The following is a 21,299-nucleotide window of genomic DNA, read 5'->3' as shown; positions in this document are numbered from 1 at the left end:
GGCATCTCTTCCTGTCTAAGCTCTTGCAGGGAACTGCCTGCCTCAGCAGGGTTTGAGTTTCTCTTCAGCATTTGTTCTATTACCTGGAAAAGGGTAGTATCTTGAAGATGTGTAGGGGAAAAATTAAAAATGCAAGATATAAGGTGATGGAATTGTGATAAATATTTTATGGAAGGCATATTAATTTTCTCAGTGTGTTTCATAAAGATTATTTGTGTCAGTTATTTTCAAACCTTTAGAAGAACCCTGTGCTCCTGTTACAGTATTCTATATTTTAGAGTGAATTTTTATGCTTGTTCTCTGTGTCAGCAGTCCCTACAAGGTTATTGAGTATTGTGCTTGAAGGGAATACATTCATTGTAATCAGGCTACTGCAGTGTATTGCTATTCTCTGAAAGCAATATTAGTATGAATTGCTGGTGGTATAAGGGAGACTACTCTCTAGCCCCATTCATTCAAACTTGGAGGAAGGTAATCAAAAGGAAATGCAGTAGTGAAATTTAGGTTTCATTATACATGATTTCAAATAAAATTCTGCAAAATGGCTGGTTGATTTGTTTTAATGTTTGTGGATTGCTCTAACCTGGCATCTGTTATTGTCAGTTAAGAATTCCCAAGCCATCCTTCAAAACCATGCTATATTTTAACTCATTTTATTCTTCTCAGTGTTCTCTAGCTTACACACCGTACTGCAACACTGAAAAGGTGCAAAAATTTACATAACAGAGTGGCAAGTGTATTTGTCCTTCTAGAACATACTCTATTTCAGCACAAGTACCTTGTAGTGTAGAAATTGCCATAGTAACTACTCATTTCTTATTGATTAGATGGATAAAAATTCTCATAATATACAAGCAGAGTAACTTGCTGGCATATGGCTTCAGGCTACCCCTGTGGCAAATCTTACTTATGCATTCTCTCATTTTTCTGCATATAAGAGTTTTTAAAAATGAATTAGTATTCCATGGATTAGACCACAAAATAATTCTGTCTTTTCTGCCACAATGGAGCTTAAAATTTAAGTTAGACTTGATATGCAGCTCCCAAGGCAGAATGTTAACTTGCACTGGTTTGCTACTGGATTAAGACAACTAGAGTTCGCCTCAAATCTGGATGGAGAAAGGAGACCAAAAAGCCACCTTCCAGAGTGACAGGGATCTCTTAACTGCTTCAGAGCTGACCTCTAAAGAGTGGAATACAGTATTTTAGTTTGGCAGTTTTGTTAAATCTTTTTGGAAAGTGCTTTTTGAATGTTCTAATTGGTTGCCTGAGAAAATGAGCCCTGTCTTTGTTTCTGCAGTAATACCTCAGCCATAGTGGTGCTCCTCAGCTGTGGCATTGTGAATGTTTGCTGAAGGCAGGATGAGGTGAGTTATGGTGTCTGACAGCTGTCTTGGTTCATGTGCTGCGCTTGCTCAGCATCCCTTTGTCTCCTGCAATCCCGAAAGACGCTCCAACAAGGCTCCTACCAAGTTTGTTGTGAAAGACAAGCTTTTTGTGAATTCCATCAGGGGAATGAAATTGTGAAGCACTTAGGCAGGATGTCAGATAAAATTAAGCCAAGCACATTCTTCAAATGTGAAGCATCATTTTATTCAGAATAATATAAAATGAAAGAACAGCAACAGTCAACCAGTTTTTTATACTGTAAATCTATTCTAATGTTCTTCTGGAGTCTTCTGTGAGGCCTAGATATTAGTTGTGATTATACTTGTCTGATTATTTTAGGATAATGTTAGTTAGATCTGTGGGAGACTGAAGATTTTAGAAAAACTTTTTATTCAGCTCTTCCAAGCTGCTATTACAGATGCTGCTCATGCAGACCTGTTTTACTTGGCTTGGAGGCCTTTCTCATCTCCCAGAATTAAAAATGCTGGGTGAGGTCATCACTTTTATATTGTACCACCTTTCAACTCTGTTATCTTTACCTACAGCCTGACAGTCTCATTTCAAACTTTGTGTGACCTTACAGTTTGAAAGAGATAATCCACAGGGCGACAGGAAATGATGCTTCTCTTCCAATAAGTTAGTCCTTCACAGGGGCAGTACTCAGGAAAAGATTCTTCTCCCTGTAGTAGGCTAAAAACAAGTGGAGGAAATGCTTTGACAGCTGAAGATAGCTTTCATCTTTAACAGGAAAAAATAGGCTTGGCTATTCTTAATCTTTGACCTGAATTCCTGTGTGCTTTTTAAAAGACTTTCACAGGCAGCAGTGGGAGGTGCAGTGTTTAGCATGTTTGGTCTGTGTGCTGAGATCTGGAAGGTGGGCCCAGAAAGTAGGCAGGGATGTGGATGAGCAAAGAGCAGTACGTAGAGGGTGAGGTAAGGGTTTAGACTGGTAAATGAAGGGTTTTTTATAGTTACATTGCTTTCACTCCCATGCCTTCTGCCCAATCTGAAGGGAAAAGACACAACCCAAAGGAGACCAAATTAGGAAAAATTTGCACAGAGGATTTCAGTTTTACCTTCGAGACAGTCTTGGGATCACTGGAATTCCTGTCATAGCACCTTGCTGAAGATAGTGGAGTGGAGCTAGCTGTTGGGAATCCTTCCTGTGCTGGCTCTGAAGGGCCAGGAAATGTTTTCAGAGCACAGCTCATGTATGGTTATCTCAGTCATTAATATCTGTTCCATTAGGGGTCTGCACTGCTCTATTTCCCTGCTGGTGCAGTGACCACTCCTGGGAAAACATCCCTGCTTCTTTTGCCTCTGTGAGCCACTTTTTGTTGCCTCACCACTACAGACCAGGAATGATATGGGTTTTTTTTCCTCTTGTAAGGAAGGAAAGACTTCCTTGCTCATATAACAGTGTGGGAAAAAAAAGCGGAAAATTGAATCCAAAGACAGAGGGGCCAGGGACTGTCCAAGCTGCTGATTTCAAAGCTTGCCTATTTTCTATTGACACAGCATCAGTGAAACAGCGTTGAGCAGTTTTAACACCTTGTGCTGCTGTTATGTTCTAATGTTCGCCTAAAAAACTTTCTTTTTGAGGGGAAACTAATGCTTGGGTAAATTTCATTCAACTGGGGAAATCTGCATGGAAAGAATATATTCCAGGGTACTTAATTTTTATTTTTTTTAAATCAGTATTTTGTTCAGAGTATGGTATGCTTATTATTTTAGTTTCAAGATACTCATAATGCTTAGGTATTTTCTGTTAGTGCTTTGGAGGCATTTGCAGAGTGTCCTTACCAGCAGTCTAACAGATTGTTACAGAAATAAAAGCTGCATACTGGGTATTGCCAGGTGTGTGTGAGGGTATCTTAATGCATGTATGTATTTGTGTGTGAATTTAAAATGCCTCCTGTGTGCAGATATTAAACACATCCTCTTGGGGATTGCAGTGTGACTTGCATACTTGGAGGCAAAGGTTCTGATAAAGAACCTATCCAGAACAGAGTGAAATTAGCTGCAGTTGCTTGTGGGTTTTCAAAGCAACAGCAGCAGTCAGAATCTGGCCTAAGTAATTAACTTAGGAAGCATGGAAAGGAAAAGCAGCATGTGGAAGATATAATTAATAGGAACATATAACAGTCAGCTCTCACATAATAAATTGGCAGCTATGCCTGAGGTAACTGCCTTTTATTTGCAAAATGCTGTTGGAATTTTTTAAAAGTAATTGCACATTTTCTTCCATTTCCACATGGTCACAGAGAACATAGTACAGTACAAATACCAACAGGAATGCAATAAAATCATTGCTGTTGTTTGTTGTTTTTCCTGCTTAGGGCTATGATCTTATTTAAGCCAATGTCCAAAAGAAAGGAGGAATACATTTTAGCTCAGGAAAAGACAAGTGGTAAAACATTTTAGTGAGCTTTAATATGGAATAATTTAGAAAGACAAGGCAGGAACAACCAAAATAAATAACAGTAAATGGTCAGATATCTATTTGCAGAACAGATTTATTAATGTGTTCTCCTGACTTGAGTAAATAATGGTTAAGATAAATGTTCTGTAGTTATTCCATTTTGAAGGCTTGAATTTTCCCCATCTGAAGGCTTACTGCAGCTTTTCCTGCAGAGCAAGCATGACATCTTTGGGTACACCACAGATTCTGGCAGATCTTCAGGTGAATCCAGTCTAGCCCTTGCCTTGTGCAAAGCTCTGGAAGGCTGTGGGATGGCACCAGGGCTCCACACGGCCAGCTGCTGCTTCAGCTGCCTCCAACAGCCTGCTGCAAAACACAAAGCTGCAGACCTGCTCCAAACATTTGCAACAGGAAAATGAGGGGGGCTTGCAACTGGGGTTTGCTGCTCTGCCCAAAACATGCAAGTTACTAGAATTTTAAATTGCCATTTCCAGGCTTCTCAGTGAAGCAGAGGGAGCTGCATGTCACTCCTGCTGCTGCCTGCTGTATGTGATTCCCTTCTGCACCCAAGTGGGAATTTATAATACTGTTTCATTAGTCTGATTTTCTTTTGGGTTTGAGCAATCTGATTGCCATCACTGCAACATTGGGGAGGAAAAAAGGCAAGTCCAAATCTACTCTACTGTAAACAGGAAGAGGCTCTGGTCTATATTGACTGTGAGTGAATGAGGATAGGATCTTGTAACCACCTAACACTGGAAGGAGTTCTTAGCACCATAAATGTGATTAGAAGCTTTACTGCTGTTTAAAATTTAACAGCCTGAAGACCAGGAAATGGAGTTTGCTGTGAAATATTCCTGCTGTAACCAGTCTCTGTACTGCTGACCCCAGGGGAGCTTGCATTTGCTGCAGGCTGAGTCTAGCAGGCAGTTTGTTGCTGAACGAAGATTTTAAATAGCAAGTTTTAAAAAAGTACATCCTTGCAATTTTTGTGCTGATGAATTTAGAATGATGTTCTAGCAAGCTCACTACACTCCAAATTAATTAGCAGTGATCCTTTTAACAGGATAATTACTATATCAGCAAGTGGTAAACTCAAAATGAATATGAGTAGTTCCGGCTTGCATCCACAAGGAAGAGCTGTCTTGTGGTTCTACCAAGTGATTCTAAATTCATCCCAGTGTGAAAGGCATTAGACAGCACAGATCATCATCATAACTGTCACTTTTTTACCTCTAGACTTGAATTAAAATCCAAAATGAAACTGCATTCCATTTTCCATGTGTCTACCTCACAACACCATGGCAAGTAGTGACTGGCTTTTTAAAACTGCTGCTGGAAAAAGGCTGAAAATAAGCAGAGAAGGAGGTGTTGCACATTATTACTACTGGATAAATGGTAGACAGGGCTATGAAGCATGTGGTACTTCCTTATGGCTGTGCATTTTCTTCCTTCATAATGGATGGCTCTTATCCTGCTCAGAACAGTAAGAACTCAAAAGTACAAATACATGTTCACATCTTTGGTGTTTGGGCTTTTAAACAGGTTTCTCTTTCAAAGAATAAATGTATCATTGTTTATCAGGCTGTGAATAAATATGTACATGACTGCTGCAATGATGACAGAAACACTTCCATTCACTACTGAAACCAAACCCTGGTTTTCATATAGCTGAGACTTTAGAAAATAATTAAGGCTTAATTTGGTGCTTTAATATGGGAAATTGCCTTAATTAGGTCACTCTGTATGCTTTTCTGCTCTTTCAGAGTGGATGCAGGTATCTGTAAAAGCACATGCCATTTTCTGTCAAAATAGAATTTTTAGGCAGACTTTCAAAAATCACTTATCTTACTTTCAGCTTCTCTAAGCTAAGTTGAGCAAATGATCTTACATTGATCTCAAGTGTGCTCTTGGGAGAAATTGGGGCCCATGTTGTTCACTCCAAATGTGAAAGTAGTAAAGCATTAATTATTAGCCATTTCTTAAAAATGGATCTTGACACTCACCAGACCAGACAATCTCTCAGGTTATTTCATGGGACCTTGTGGTGCTTTACGAAACATGAGGTGCATGCCTGAATCCTTTGGCTTAGATTGCCTTCAGCAGCAGTGCCATCTTCTTTCTAGAGAGAGTCTATGTCTGGGTCAGGCCACTTTTAAAATTCATACAAAATGGAGACATGTAAAAAACTGTCTCAACTGTAAAATCAAGAAGAAAAAAGAAAAATATTTACAAATATTTTGGTGAGGTTTTGTTCATGTGTGTTGTGTGTATGTTCTAACTGGTAGAAACAAGAAAGGCAAGCAGCTCTGTAGAAAATGCCTGTAGTAAGTGCAGTTGGCTTCTAGTGATTCGGAGGACTGATTGTTTTCTTTTTGTGAAGGTTTAGGTTATTCAGGCCAGGCAGGTTGTAAGAGTCTTTTGTATGTAGTTTCATGGTGTTGCATAGTTCTTAACTGAATCCAGCCAAAGATGAGGTAACATCTGAAGGTTTCCTTAAATTTCTGGAATGAGCAATGTTCTCATGTCACAGTAACAGCACTAACATGCCTGCACAGTTGTTCCTGCTGAAGTTCCTCCTATACATGGCAAACATCTTGTTTATCAGACTGTAGCTATAGCCCTACCATTCTAGCAGAGCTCAATGCTTTTGTGCTTCCTATAAAGGACAGGCTTGTCCTTCCACTTGAATTCATGCAAGTACATAGATCAGCACAGAGCCACCAACGATAATAACCAATGACAATAACCAATCTTGTTAGTGCTCCCAACCTTTCTTGATACTACAAACTATAGCTACAAAATCCCTGTGAATAATATAATATGGAACTAGTCAAAACCCACCATACAAATGGATTTAAAAAATGTCCCATGGCTAAGAATTTGCTTGAGAAAGTTCCCCTACAATTCAGAAGAAAAATAATGTTCTCTTGATGGAAAAGATGACTTAGGCTCTCGAGATGTATTTGATCATAGAAACTGACAGAGACCTTCTGAAGAAGCTGCAGGAGATGCAACTTCTTCCAAGTCAGTAATTGCTCAGTGATCTTTTGATGGAGCTTGGGATTCCTCTTTTGGAGGAAAAGCAACAAACTCCTTCAATTCGTTCTCTTGGCGACCAGCAGCATGAGCACGAGCTTCATTAGGCTCACATGGGCAGCAACAGACTTCTCCTTTCCTGCTCTTCTGCAGAACCGTGCTACGGAAGTCTAAGGTTATCACTGCCAGCCGGTACAACTGCAGAGTCACAACCAGGATATTCTTAGCTGTAAAAAACACCAGCATCTGATTGAATATTCTGAAGTGGCCCATGAGGATTGAACGCACAATGAAGAAGGGGCCATCCTGTATGAACAGGCTGACTCCGATGTTCCAGAGCTCCGCGCTGTACCTGCACAGCAGCAGGCTGGGGATCCGCCGGGCCGATGCGCTTGGTTTGCAGCCAATGTGCTGTACTGCAAGGAAAACAGTCACGTTAAAACAGCTTTGTGGGCTGGAGCCAGGGCTGGCCTGAAGGGCACTCTCAATACAGGGTGCTCTGGATTGTAAATGCTTTCACCTGTCAACTGTGCAACATACAGCATATCCAGTTTCTGGGATGTTTTTCAGCAAAACACACTGAACTCACCTGAGGCACTTAATGTGGTCTGACAAACAGGATTAAAAACCACTTCCCCTTTTGTATGCCTCAAACATACCAGTATTTATGCACTTCTATGAAAAAAAAAGCAGAAATAGGCCACCTAATGATTCTTTACAACTTCCCCAGACCTTTTATTTGGTAAATCAACATGCCAAACCGGTGTGCATCCTTAAGAAAAAAACCATGATGAAAAGGAACAGCCAGTGCTGTAGCACTTCACTTTCTTCTATGTTAATGCATTGCTTTTAAAATATTCATTAGATAACCACTGCCTTTCTTTTTCATGTGCCATAGTAATAAGGCCTGTCAGTGCCAGGCAATATTGAGCACAGGTACTTGTTCTCAGCCTTGTGGATATCAATGTCACACAACTGCTGGAACGTGGGTTCCCCTTGGCTGTAAAGGTGGTGGTGGGCTCCAATGCCCTCTATGGTGTAGTGTCCAGAGAAGGAGCATCAGAAGGGTTTGTGGGGGGATATTTGGCTGTGTCTCATGAAATACACAAAGCTTAATTAACCTGTCTCTTGGACAGGGAGATTTCATTGGCTTAAAAAACATCACTACTTGTGATGCAGTAGCAACTGCCAAACATTGCAGCTTGCCAAAAGGATTCTATTGTTTGAGTCAATGCTGGGGTGGGGGGGAGAAGGAGATGAGACTCAAATGGAAAATGAGTTGTAAAAAGTAGAAATTTGCTGAATCCATTAGGCAAAGCTTCAGCAGATAATTTTTTAATGTGCTTCTGTTCCATTGCTGTTTAATAGTCCTAACTGCACTGCTGTAGTCTAATCATAAGTGCCTAAAAATTTCTTTGACGTCATGTTTGATGTGTGAATAAACATTCTGATGCCTGAACAAAAAGAACTATCTGTGCAACTGTATAGAACTACCTAAAATGAACTATACCCATAGTAATTTCAGGGAAATAGGTGTTCAGTAATTTAATTTTTAACTGGTAGATGTAATTAAATAAATGGAAAAGCAACAGATAGAGGAAAAAAATGAACAGATTGTTTAAGTGCTATTTGAATTTATTTGTGTGGTGGTGATGTATACAGGCTGTTTTTTATTTGGTTGGTTGAGATTTTTTAAACCTGACTGCTGTGCATCTTTAATAGAATATATTTTAGCAGTACCAGAATTTTAGCTGTGATAAAGCTGAAATGTGATTGCATCTGATTTTTTAGGAGGTGAGCTGCTGAACTGAAATGCTGAAATATTTTAATAACTTCCCTGTTGGAAACAAAGCCTAGCACCGTCCATGAAAAAAAGACTAATGAACAAAATATTTCAGGAATTTTAAATTTATTATTCTAGTCAGTGTGTTAGCCTAGAAATCTATTTTGTATTTGTATGGTACTGAGGATAATGCATTTTTGGACTGCTCTAGTTGTTGCAAACTTGTGATTGGAGGCCAAAATGGTTGGAACAGATGATGCTCCAGACAGCTTTCATTGTTCTTTTTGGACAGGGAGAAGCCCTTTCTGCTCAGGAACAAACAAAGCCCTGAGCTGGCTGAATAGCTGGCCCTTTTAGATTAAGATAACATCATACAGTCCCAGCATCATATGGTCCTTTAGGTCTCCAGTGAGTAGGTCTCCTGTGCTTTTGGCTGTGCTATTCTGTGGTTCACAAGTGCCTGCCTCTCTGTAGGGTCTAGGACCTACCCAAATTTGAGGCATAATATAATAGACCAGCTCTAACGTGAGAGCTCACATAGTGAAGTTTAAGGCAGTAACAGGCAACTGGAGCAACACAATAGTGCAATCATTTTTTCCTTTTCCTGAGAGTAGACAGCTCTATGAGAGAGATCAGAGGTTAGACAGAAACAAGTATTTCCTCAAAAGAAACCACAATGAGCTTTCTTCAAAAGCTGTTGAATATGAATTCCTCTCCACCAGAAGTCCTTAGTACAGCCTGTATGTAGTGTGTGCACAGCCACAAGAAGTACCAGCAAAAACTTAAGGGCATTTTTTCTCTTTTCTTGTTTGTGTGCAAGTACTAACCTGCAAGATCAAGTGGAAACTGTAACATACTCCAGGTCCATACAGCAAGAATTGCATTAATGAGAGCGTAATTCTTCCTATGGGAGGGGAAAAAGTGGTAACAATGAAGATGCAGTTTCCTTATGAGATCACAAAAAAGCTTCCTGTAGTGTTTGTAATGTCATTTAAAGGGTAGTTGAGCGAAACAGTGGTTTATTTATGTGTGCTTTTACAATGCAACACTAAGGAAAACAGAAGCATCTTTTTGTATGGAATTTTTGCTGTTAAGGCTTACACGTTCCAGCTGTGTAATTACACTAAATATCTGAAGCTAATATTATAATAGGCATATGAGAATAGACTCTGTGGCTCAGAGGGATATCTTCACCCCTGTAGTGATTACACGTTCCTTGAAAGCCTGAAGCTTCTCTGCCAAGTGGGAAGGACTCTCTTCCTGTTCTAAAAGCCTCGGTATGATATTTACAAAAGATAAAATATTATTTGTTAGAGAGGATGAACCTCTTCTGTGAATCTCTCCTTATGACGGATGTTCACAGCTCATCTCTCAGCAGTGTGAGGGGGAGGATGAGTTTACTTTCTCTGGGAGAGATCAGAGTGTTGAAAATTCACACCAGACTGTGCCATTCCCTTTCTTCTTATCTTTGAACACTTTGTCACTCTACCATGAAGTACATGAGATAAGCAGAGAAGCAACTTGGATAATGAATCACTTAAGCCAGCTCCAGTTGCTTCCTTGCCCATCTGCAGCAATTCATTAACCTGGAGGAGGCTTACTGTGTATCCAGTGTTTCAGCTCCTGTAGCTGTAAGAACTGCTGGCAGTCAGGCTGCTCGTTTGGCTCCCTGAACCCCTTCATTGTGATGATGTAATGTGCTTCTGTGCTGGCAACACATGAGTAATCCCCAACAAAGCTCACAGGACTTTCACAGGGGAAAGGCAAGAGCAGGCACACAGAGCCCTTGAATGCAGCCTTCTGCTTTCTAAGGGAAATGCAGTTTTACCAGTCTGAACACTGCACATGACACAAATATCAGCAGCAAAAAACCCTTACCGAACATCCTCAATGTCCAGGGTCTCGCTAGCAAATTCAAGGATATCTGCTGCTGTTCCCACAAACATGAGAAGCAGCTGAGACAACTGATCCCGGGTGATTTCAACTCCAATAGGGAGAAGCCATCTCCCGACTACTAGTAGCAGTAGAAAAGTCTGGTGGAGGGCCAGTGTCCATACAGTCTCACAGATTGTGGAGAGCTGATTGACAAAGACTTTAGCCTGTTTAAAAGACAACAATAATGTACTGTAACTTCAGGAGACTGATGTTAGAGATACTGTCAGAGACTGCATTTGTCTTTGAGCCTGCTTTTGTTCTCTTTCCCATTGTATGCGAACAAATAATTTCAATCTGGCAGGCCTGGTTTAAAAAGGTACTTTAATACAAACTTTGGATAACAAATATAAAATCCTTCTCTGTGTACTACTCTTCCTGTTCTCATTTTTCAATAGAGCATTATGCTTTGCAGACTTGTTACCCAGGCACTTTCTAAATTGAGTTACTGAGATTTGCAAGAGAATGGTAGCGTCACCTCTTCTTTACTCAACAGTTAGGTCTTGGCAACAACAGTTAGTATGCAGCATGCTGTATTTTCAAAATATGTTTTTCTAAATTACAAATATATATAATATACACGTTCTGGCTGTCTTGTCTTTTTTTGTTTGGTTTTTTGTTTTGTTATTTTGTTTTACTCACAAGGTGCTTATCTCTAATTGTCATAAGATCTCTACCAGAAACAGGAAAAGGTGCCCTACCGTCTGAATGATGTGGTGATCTGTTCCCTCACTTCCATGACTGTTCTCTCTGGTTTGATTGAAGTCTTGATTGCTGACATTGACCTGAACAGCCCCAGGCTCATTGCCACAGTACTGTTGTGAACAAAAACATGACACGTGTGTAAACATCCCACCCAGGGAGCAAATGTGCTCTATGGCTGAGTGTCCTGTTTGGCTGAACTGCAGAGGATATCTGATGTTTGCAAAGGTCCTTGCTTTTAATGTAATTCCCCTCTTCTTCAGAAGGGAGGAAGTCTTCTCATGAGGACAAGAATGATGTGTTGGTAGGTTCCTAAGAAAGTACAGGCTTGTGCTGCAGAAGAGGATGCAAATTCAAAGGCCAATGGAGTGGCCTTCACCAAAAACTTGTTCTCACAATATCTGCTCCTGTTTTCTACTATCCAGGAAAAGTTCTCTGAAAATTTCACTTTCATTTTTCTGTATGACTTCCCCCAAGGCTGAAAATGAGGTAGGATATTTGGGTTGTATCCTCCACCTCTCCTGCCCCTGCTGTGCCTTATTTTGTATGGAAATTCATAGGGTGAGAGGTGAAATAAAGGAGTATTTAAGAGAACTAGACCTGTATTGTTGCCTATCCCTTTGAAATAGAATAAAGGATATTTTTACTTCCTGCAGGTACACGATGATCTGGGAAATTGAGTGTTGGCTAAAACATACTGTTACTCCAACTACAGTAAACCAGTGGTGGGGCTGTGTTCTGTCTGCAGCACTGTCCTGCCTTTCTACTTTCACACCCAAGGTTGGCCCAGGAGCAACTGGGGGGCACAGCTCCAAAATCTGTCTTTATAACAATCCCTAACATCTCTCTCCATTGTAATAAAAAGAGGATAATTAGAAAATCAAACCATGCTGTTACTAAAGACTTTTATCCTATTTTTGCCAGAGAATTGCAGATGATTTGCATTTCTCCATTGGGCCCCCCACCATTTTATTGCATGGGGATTGATTTTCTGCAACAATTGGAATGTGTTTGAGAGCATACTGAGTAGTTGTGTTCAGCATAAAGCCTGCCAATATCAGAGCAACATTTTTCAGGAAATTTCAGATTCTGCTTTGATACTTTGCTTGGTCTCTGATGTTGTTCAGTATCTGGGTAAATGCTGCCTCTTGTCTGACCTTATGGTAGATAAATTTCCTGTGCCTTGAAAACTCTGGAAAAAATGTCAGTGCTTGTTGCTTTTAGAGTTGGCGCAAAAAGTCTTAAGCTGAATGCTTGTTTTATTTGAACAGTGGGTGTGAGAGTCTTGAAAGATTGACACACAGATGTTGGGAAGATGATATTTCCATTTGGTCTAAAGTTCTGGGCATGGAAACAGTGAGATGGAGGGGCTGGTACTCTCTGCCTGGCTGCAGCCTTGTAGGGCTAATCTCCCTGGGTTTGCCCTTCAACTAAAGGAGAGAGAGGGAATGGCTTGTTTAGAGGATACTTTGGAAATGTAACTTAATTGGTGCTCTTAATTAGAGAGGCATCTGTATCTGCTGCCTACAGAAAAACCCTTAAGTCTATGGAGACCCACCCCAAAGTCAAAGTCAGGCTGAATTACTTCCACTCTCTGTGTGACACAGCTGAGGAGACCACAACCTAAAAATACTTCATAACTGTCCTAATCACCCCAGAATACTAAGTGAAGATCAACAAGTAGCCTGGGTAGGGCAAAGGGATGACTAACCTGTGCAGGAGGAGGAAGGCTGACTCTGACAGCCTTTGGTTTGTCATTAAGTCTGCATTTAAGCTCACCCCTCTGGCCCCTTGCCTGGTCTGGCATGGTTACAGGGAAGCAGCCATGAACCTGTACAGAACTTCACATCCAAGGCTGAGGAGCTGCAGGACTCAACAGCTTGGCCACTAGAAGGAGGCAGAAGAAACCATGCCATGGCTTGCAGGGGAGCTCTTTTTCTCTTGTTCTAGTGGCACAAAAATGCAGAAAATACCTCTAAGAAAATGAATTCACATTATTTGGTAGGTGTCTTGGTAGGTGTCTTGGTAGGTGTCTTTGGTAGGTGTCTTCCCTTCTGTGTCTTTTTTGTGAGTACTTTCAGCTGAGAGGTGGGTTACTATTTCAGAGCAAGGCTCAGAGATCTTGGACTGATTGGCAAGCTCAGGGCCAGCCCATAGCTCTTCTCAATTGCTTCCAGGCAGGAAATGGAAATCTGCATCTGCAAAGCCATTCTCCTGTGGTGGTTTGTTTTGGTTTGGTTTTTTTTTTTTAAGTAGGCTTCTGGTTTCTGCATTTAAGTATGTTCATATCTTGTTTGTCTTTGCTCTTCTCTGAATATTTAATAGTGGTGATTGTGAAATGATCTTTCAGAATTTGGAGAAGAGCCTTAATTTACATCATGTATATGCGAGTAAAAAGGACTGTTGGTGCCAGGCATATTTACTTCTTGATTTATGGATGTGCAGTCACTACATGGGAATGTGACAAGAAGCAAAGAATACTGTTTTACTGTTTCATGGGCATTTGATAAAGACTATTTGTCCTTTTACTATTAGACCCCAGTAAGTCCTAAATGTTGACTTTATACCAAGCTAAATAAAAATGGTTTTGTTTACACGTTTTTTCTGTGCAAAGATAAAACAGGAAGAAGCTGTACACATTTCGTATGAGTTCTGACTTGGCTTATTTTCTTTTGTTTCTTCTGAGGTGAAGCTTACATCCCCCTGATCCATAGGCCATCTAATCAAAATGGAATTGCTGTTGCATGACGTGGTGATGTCCCAGTGCATGGCCTGCAGAGAAACTCACTGCCAGTGCATGGGGGACACCTCAAACACCAAACTAATTCAGCCAATTTCTGTTTGCACCTTATTCACAATCTATTATTTTCAAATAAAACTGAGGTTAGCTAAAACTTTTCATAATGGGGCCCGCATTGGGGTGTAAAATGGACACTTGAATATTAGGGTGGAGTACCCTCAACCTATTCCTGTGCATGGAGGCTGTCAATCTGAGGACATTTTGGAAGAGTCCAGCCCTTCCCTGGTGCAGGCCCTCTGCTAAGCAACAGGTACCTGGCTTGCTGGCTGTGCTTGGCTGCAAACAGTGTGGCTGTGACTATGGCAACACATGTGATGTCAGAAACTCAAAGCACTCCTGACTGCTTCATTTTGCTCATACAGGAAGGCTGAAATGTAAAGCATGAAAAAAGGATTATCCAAGTTGTTTTCCAAATTGAGGAATATAATGGGTATGGCAAGGAAGGAATGGTGAAAGATGTAAGATCACTTTGAGGAGCTCATTTATGGTATAGTTTTAGCTGGTAAGAGAATCCCACCCCAAAATGAGGCTGAGAGAATAGACAGTAATATTCACTATATGCCCAAAGGGTTCAAGTTAAGGTGGTTAAAAATAATTACAAGGTTTACCCAGTATCTGTCTTATTCCTGACTGGAAGCCTGCATCAACTAGAGCCCTGGTAGTTGGGTAAGCCCTACACAAGGTGCTCAGTTTCTGCTTTCTGTGGCAGGGGCACACCAGGCATTTGCAAAGGTAACAGAGCCCTGAGATCCTGAATGTTATTATGGAAGAATGTTTGGGGTTTTTAATGGATTAAATGGTTTTAATTTGCTTGAGAGCAGACAGCAATTTTTTCACTCTGTACAGTTCAATTGACTTTATCATCTCTCCCAAACATATATTTCACCCCCAGATATGTTCCCAGGAAGCAGTAGTTTCTATGCAGTCAGTATTTCACCCTTGATGTATGAATGGCATTATATGTCCAGTTCTGCAGTACACAGAGGCAGAATTGCCTGTCTCAGGAAGAGAGACTGCCTATTAGCACCTGCTTTAAATAACAGCACTGACATGAGCAGCTGATGCTTCCTGATAAAGATTCAACACTAGATCAAAGTTCTACTGCCTTAAAGACCACACACTGTTTTCAGAGTGTGTATATTAAAAGTGTGGATCTAGTGACCACATAATTACCCATTCTGTTTGCATTTAAATAATGAAATCCCAGGAGTGCTTCAGTATGGAGAGTAGTGCTAGTCTGGGTGCTGTGTTTGAGATTAATTGTTAGGAAAGCTGCTTCCCTTCTGGAGGTATTGTTTTTGAATCTGTAAGATTGTGTGTTTCCAGAACTCTCTATCCTATCTCTCCAGGTATAAACTCAGCTGTTAACTTGATATACTCCCTCTTTAATTCACCATAGCAGTATATCAATAAGAACAAAGTATGCCATGTTCTAACATCATTTTGGGAAATAAACTGCTGCCTTTGACTACAGAATTAGCCTGTTTCTTGGACCAGATTTAACTATGACAAATGTTCTCAATATCCACATTACCTGTCTGTGACTGTTTAAGCAGATTTGGGATAACAAGAAGACAATAAATTCCTGCTGCTGTATTTAGAAAAAGCCTGAGGCATTTTTAGTGTAAACACAATTCTGAATATTTGATTATGCTTCTGTGGACTCTAACAACGTTTCAAAGGAGAAAATGATGCACTAGGTCTTTTTAGTTTAATTTATGTATTTTCTTCTGTTACTTTTTGGTTTTGTTCCAATCAGAACCTTTACTGCCAGGGATGTAGGGCACTGCCTATGTGCAAATACTGGCAGAGACAAAATTTCCTTTTCACTGCATGGAAATGCTATAGGGACTTCAAACTAGCCTGCATGAGGTTGACTCAGTGAGACCTGTTGGGTGAAGTGGCTCTGCTCTGGCCCTAACTGACCCTAGAACACTTGCCCTTAAAAATTTTACCATGTGCTTTAGTCCTAAATTGAAATCCAGCTCCCTCCTCTCCTAGATTATTATGCAGCACAAAGAAAGGAAGGATATAAACCTTGTCAGATGTATTTCCAGCTGTGGTAACAATCTGGGTGCTCTCCTATGTTGCAGCAAGCATGAAGTAACCTGAGTGTAAGACCCCTTTCATTGATACCTATCTCAATTTTGACTTGCTAGAAGTTGTGGCATTTGCTTTTAAACACTGTGAAACTCACTTTATTTTGCAAAGGCCTCTAAAGCAATGAAGTTTTTACCCTACTGAGTAAGATTAATGCTGGTAACCTGGAGGTGAAAGGCTGTGTTTTTCAAACTTGTAGTCCTCAGTTCCTCAGATAAATACAAATAAATGGTCTCATTTTTAGCTAGGGAAGAGGCTCATTATCTGATAATTAGGAAGTGCACAATAGTCATAATATAGCTGTAGCTAGATTGGGACACCCACCAATATGAAAGAGAGAACTGGAACAAGATTTAACAGACTTCTGTCTGCATGTCTGAAGCCAACCCATCAAATAATGCATCAATTTCAAACTAGTCCATCTTGTCTCATAATAAATACCTGAGTCCCATGATGAATTTCTAGTAGCCATAGTGATGGTACTATGCAAATCAGATATAAAAATATTGCTGGTGAAAACCTGTGAAGGAAAAGAAAAGGTATCTTGGTATTATGATACATCATAAATACTTTCCAATGCAGATCATGTTTGGGTATATGGTATTTTGTGCCTCTACCATATGGGATATTAAGAAATAGGGTAACTGCCAATAAGAATTGCTATTCTTGTTGGATTGCTTATGCTGTGAGAGTATTAAAAAAAAATAGATTTATCTGTACATCCATTTAAGGTCATATATGGAACTTTATTAAAAATTTCTTTTTTAAGAACTGACCAAAGGCACTTTGCTGTTGGTATTTCTATCACAGCACTTTCTGCATTTAAAAAGAGAAAGAGCTAACATGCTCTTTCTGATTTCATGAAGAGTGAATTAATACATTGAGTCACTTCACTGAGTGACGCTGAGATAAAGGTTGCTCACAATCCTGAGCATTGACACAGGAAAGGCAGAAATAGCATCAGTTAACTGAAGCAGTGCTTGTTTTAGGCAGATCTTTTAGTTGCAGGCTGTACATTTAAAATGGGTTTATGAAAATGGATCTTGGCCTTATTTCCCCACTTGTGCTAGCAGTAGTAGAATTTTCTAGTTCCTTTCTCCCTGTCAGTCTTCTATATAACTGTGTTGGGTTCGTGCTGGCCAAATGCCAGTGCACCCACGAAAATCATTTATTCAAATAAAACCAGCACAGTAACTGATGTTGATGAAGCTTTATTATCTTGAGCTTCTTTAGCTTGGTTTATTTAGAAGTAATGGAGAGGTTTCATGACTCCTACAAGTAGTGATTCTTGTGAGAGTGACTTGCTGCTGTTTTCTTATTAAACACATGACATTTGATTGGGGTGGGGTTTTTTGATAATTCTGTACTTCTGGAGTAGGAATGCCACAAATTTATCTACTCTGCATGCTGCAGTATGAACTGGGCGTTGCTGCAATGCCCTGGGACTGGGCAGTGGGGTCCAACTCGGGACATTTGCTTGGTTCCTTCTGTCCTGCCACTGGCACATTCTGCAATGAATTTAGGTATACTGCTTATAAGTATGCAACTGCAGCAACATTTTGGCCAAATGTCATTGCATTTACTGTTTGTCCCTATGTGGAATGTGCCTTTATTTTAGTAATCATGACTTTTCCAGTTGACTATTGAGGAAAACAAAATATCCTGCTGCTTAGGGAAATTACTGGTTGCTGAACTGCTCTGAAATGTTTCAAACTATCCCCTCTAAGATAGTTTGGGTTTTAATAGTGTTTTTTTGTTTATCACGGTTGAGGGGGTGCTGTTTGTTTTGGCAGTGGGTTTTGTTGTTAGCTTTTTTTATTTTCCCCCCTAAAAAAAAAAAAAAGGCTAGTGATTGTGTGGGTTTTTAGCCTGGTTATTTTGGGAGAGAACACACCTCTCATTTGAATGGAAGAACTAACATTTTACAGTATTTCCTGTAGGACTTCAGCACACAAAAAATCCATCCAGCTGGCAGGTTAGCAATACTGAGCTAATGATACCACATCAGGCCAAGAGACTTCAGGGGCTTTAACCCTGCCTTTCTTTCAGAAGGGGCACTCTAGAGGAAGCATTACATGGCCAGGCCCACAAGAAGACCTTTTTTCCACATGTGCCATTAAATGTTTTATGCTGGTGTAATAAGTAACAGTCCTCTGTCAATAATGAACAGAGAATATGAGAGTGTTGGAGGCAGGAGTCCTGCTACATAGCCTGCCCCTTGCCTGGACTGGTGATTGTCTGTGGAGATGTTTCTACAAATGCTGATGATGTTTGTTCTGTGACTGTTTTCCACTGGAGCAGAAAATTATCCTGCTGCAAATAGATGCTGGCCATTTGTCTACAGTTCTCACCTATATATGTACTTTTATTTTGCTGCCTAAAGTGTTGGACCACATCCATTTTCAAAATTTTCTTCTAGATAAATTTAGCCCAGTCTTCTATGTATACATCTAACATGGATCTGCTTTTGGTTTCTAATTCTGTTCGGATTTTTCAAAAGCTCCATTGCAAGTGTTCCTTCATGAAGATCCTGCTGCTGCCTCCTCTCCCAAAATAATTGGTACTGTTCAATCTGCCTGTATAATAACTGCATTTGGGGCTCTGCTGTTGTTCAATTTTCCAGTGTCCCAGCTTTATCACTGCTTTTACTGCATTCAGATTTGGAGCATGGAACTCTGGTGTGAATTGTCACACAACACTCCTTCTGTTATAATGACTTTCACAGGTTGCAACGGGCAGGATTTTAAGAACATGGAAATACTCCAGGGTTCTCTAGTACTCTATTTGTCTGAAGGCCTGCCTGCAGTTTGAGTTTTTTACAATAAAAGGTCCTAGTGAAATCTTGACAATTAGTTACGTGACCGCCTCCTTTTCACAGAGCATTTTGTTTTGGCTGCCTGAGCACTGATGAGCTGTAGATGACAGCAGTAATTCTTTAGATGCATGTAAAACCCCATGTGCTTGGCCAAGCTCTTCTATGACTAACTTTTTTGTTCATTTCTCGAGCAGCCTTTCACGCATGAAAGTTCCTCTCTGGAACAGCCTCTCAAATCCAAATAGTTAAGCCACTCTTGCTGCATCAAAAGCGTGGCTGCTACTCATCTTTGATTTTTTTACCAAGTTTAGTTTGATGCAGTAGCGTTAGCACTGCTGCACGGAGAGCAGGGGCATGCAGTCCTAGGGCAGGAGGTGCAGTGCAGGGCACTTGCAGGGTCCCTGGGCACCGTGCGGCCCCGCAGCGCGCAGCCCCGGCCCGCGGGGGCTCGGGAGGGGCCGCGGTGCTCCCAGCCCGCTGCAGCCCCTCGGCACCCACCTCTCGACTGCAGCACAGACACACACAGCCGCAGAGTGGCTCTCCCACGTATCTGCTGTACGGCTGCCCCTCCTGAAAGCCCTCTGCCTGGCACTGGGCTAGCCAAACTCTACCAGCTTTCCATCCCTGATTCCGCGATCCCTGAGCGCCTGGCAGCGCCGGGGCCAGGGCAGCCCCTGCTCTCGGGGGGCGGCTTCGCATCAGCAGCAAGGAACATGCAAAGAAGCGAGAGGGGCTCCGGCCGAATATGCTCACCATTTGTAGCCTCTGCCTTGCTTAAACTTGAGGGTGAGCCCCGTCTCCAGGCACAGGAGAAGGTTGAGCAGTGCCAGCAGCCAGTACTTGGGATCCTTCTTCACGGCGGTCACTCTCCAAACGCCGATGAGGGAGTGCAGCACGAAGAGCAGGCGAGTGACCAGGGCATTGAGCAGCACCATCAGCTCCATGCCGCAGCACCCCCTCCCTTCGGCCCGCACCGCGGGGCCCCGCCGCTCTTAGCAGCCCTGGCGAGTTACCTTGGCAGGCACCGGGAAGCCCGCGCCTCGCCGGATCGCTTCTCCTCCTCCATCTCCACAAAGGGGCCCATTATAACAAAAAAGAAACAGCATCGCCCCTCCCCCAGACTTCCTGAAAACTTTTTGAAGGGGAAAAAAAAAAAAAAAAAAAAAAGACACGCTTCCATGCTGCAGTGGTTTGCAGGCTCGGAACAGCCCTGGCCGGCCCAAGGCAGGGGTGGGAGCGGTGTTTCTGTCTCCTCTGTCATCGGCTCAAGGACCAAGCACGGCGAGGTTTTCCCTCTTGCCCTGTTAGCATCGCTCTGCAGCCCCACTTGCTGCTCTCGCCTCGTGCATCTCCAGCAAGACACCATGAAAGCACTTTGCTGAAAGCTCTCACTGCATTTTGGAGAATGAAAACCAAACCCCTCTTTCTGCTCTCCCTTAAAGAGAATTCATGTTTGGGAGCTTTTAAAATCGTTCAATATTGCAATATGGAAAGGCAAACTTGTATGCTTAGTTCACTGCTGGAATCCCTTGTGCAGCAGGAGTCAGAATCTGAAATCTAGTCTAACCACTCTGTTGTATGATCCACACCCTGCTTGAGGACTAAGAAGCAGGCCAGGTGCAGAACTCCCGAAACAGGGCTGAAATCTGGGCTAACACTAATTTTACTGAATTGGTCAACAGAGGCACATACGAAAAATGCAAGTTTGACTGTTTGGTCAGTTACCTCAAGATGGACTTTTTGTGTCCTGTGGGAAAATGTATGAAGTACACAATTAGTTTTAAAATTTCCTTAATGTTTCTCGTAGAGATTATAAATTCTATCAGAATTTACACTTTTCTCTATCAAAAAAAAAGTATCACCTTGATCAAAATTGGCATTTTGTTGTTCCAGTTTTGTGTTAATTTACCTAAATTGAGATAGCCAATTGTAAATTGCAAGTGGAGAATCAAGTCCATGTAAAGTACTGTGCCATTTCAGAGGACCTAATTTCCTGGATTTAATTTTAAACAATCCTGTTCTGTTTAAACACAAGATGATATTCTTCTGAGAGTTGTGACCTTTCTAAGAAGGTATTTTTCCTCAGTTGGTAAGATCCAAATTTTCCTTATTGCAAAGCCAAGCCTCTTCCTTTATGAAGTGCTGATGCTGGCCAGCTGATATCCTTGGGGGCGAGGGATAAGGGAAGACTACTTTACTTTAACCCTGCCCAGAAAAAAAAAAGGGAAAACAAAAGTCCATTCCACAGCAGAGATGACTGGCTTGGGAAATGCCTGAGTAAATAAATGGACTGTGTAGCATGCCTTTTTGAAGGAAC

At 41.3% G+C, this 21,299-nt stretch overlaps 1 protein-coding gene across 1 annotated transcript; it reads right to left on the bottom strand.

The window, feature by feature from the left end:
• Positions 1-3,803: 3,803 nt before the first annotated feature.
• On the bottom strand, positions 3,804-20,077 carry TMEM26 (transmembrane protein 26). The gene is made up of 6 exons (XM_009087561.4): positions 19,736-20,077; positions 16,609-16,687; positions 11,267-11,380; positions 10,512-10,732; positions 9,461-9,537; positions 3,804-7,266 (listed from the first exon to the last, which is right to left on the bottom strand). Exons 1-6 carry the CDS (start codon positions 19,924-19,926, stop codon positions 6,851-6,853), a joined length of 1,098 nt encoding a protein of 365 aa, XP_009085809.2. The 5' UTR covers positions 19,927-20,077; the 3' UTR covers positions 3,804-6,850.
• Positions 20,078-21,299: the final 1,222 nt, after the last annotated feature.

This window comes from Serinus canaria, chromosome 6, assembly GCF_022539315.1.
Source record: "Serinus canaria isolate serCan28SL12 chromosome 6, serCan2020, whole genome shotgun sequence".
In the NCBI taxonomy this organism is placed as follows: Eukaryota; Metazoa; Chordata; class Aves; order Passeriformes; family Fringillidae; genus Serinus; species Serinus canaria.
The sequence above is the reverse complement of the archived record's forward strand: the minus strand, read 5'-3'. Positions and strand labels throughout refer to the sequence as shown.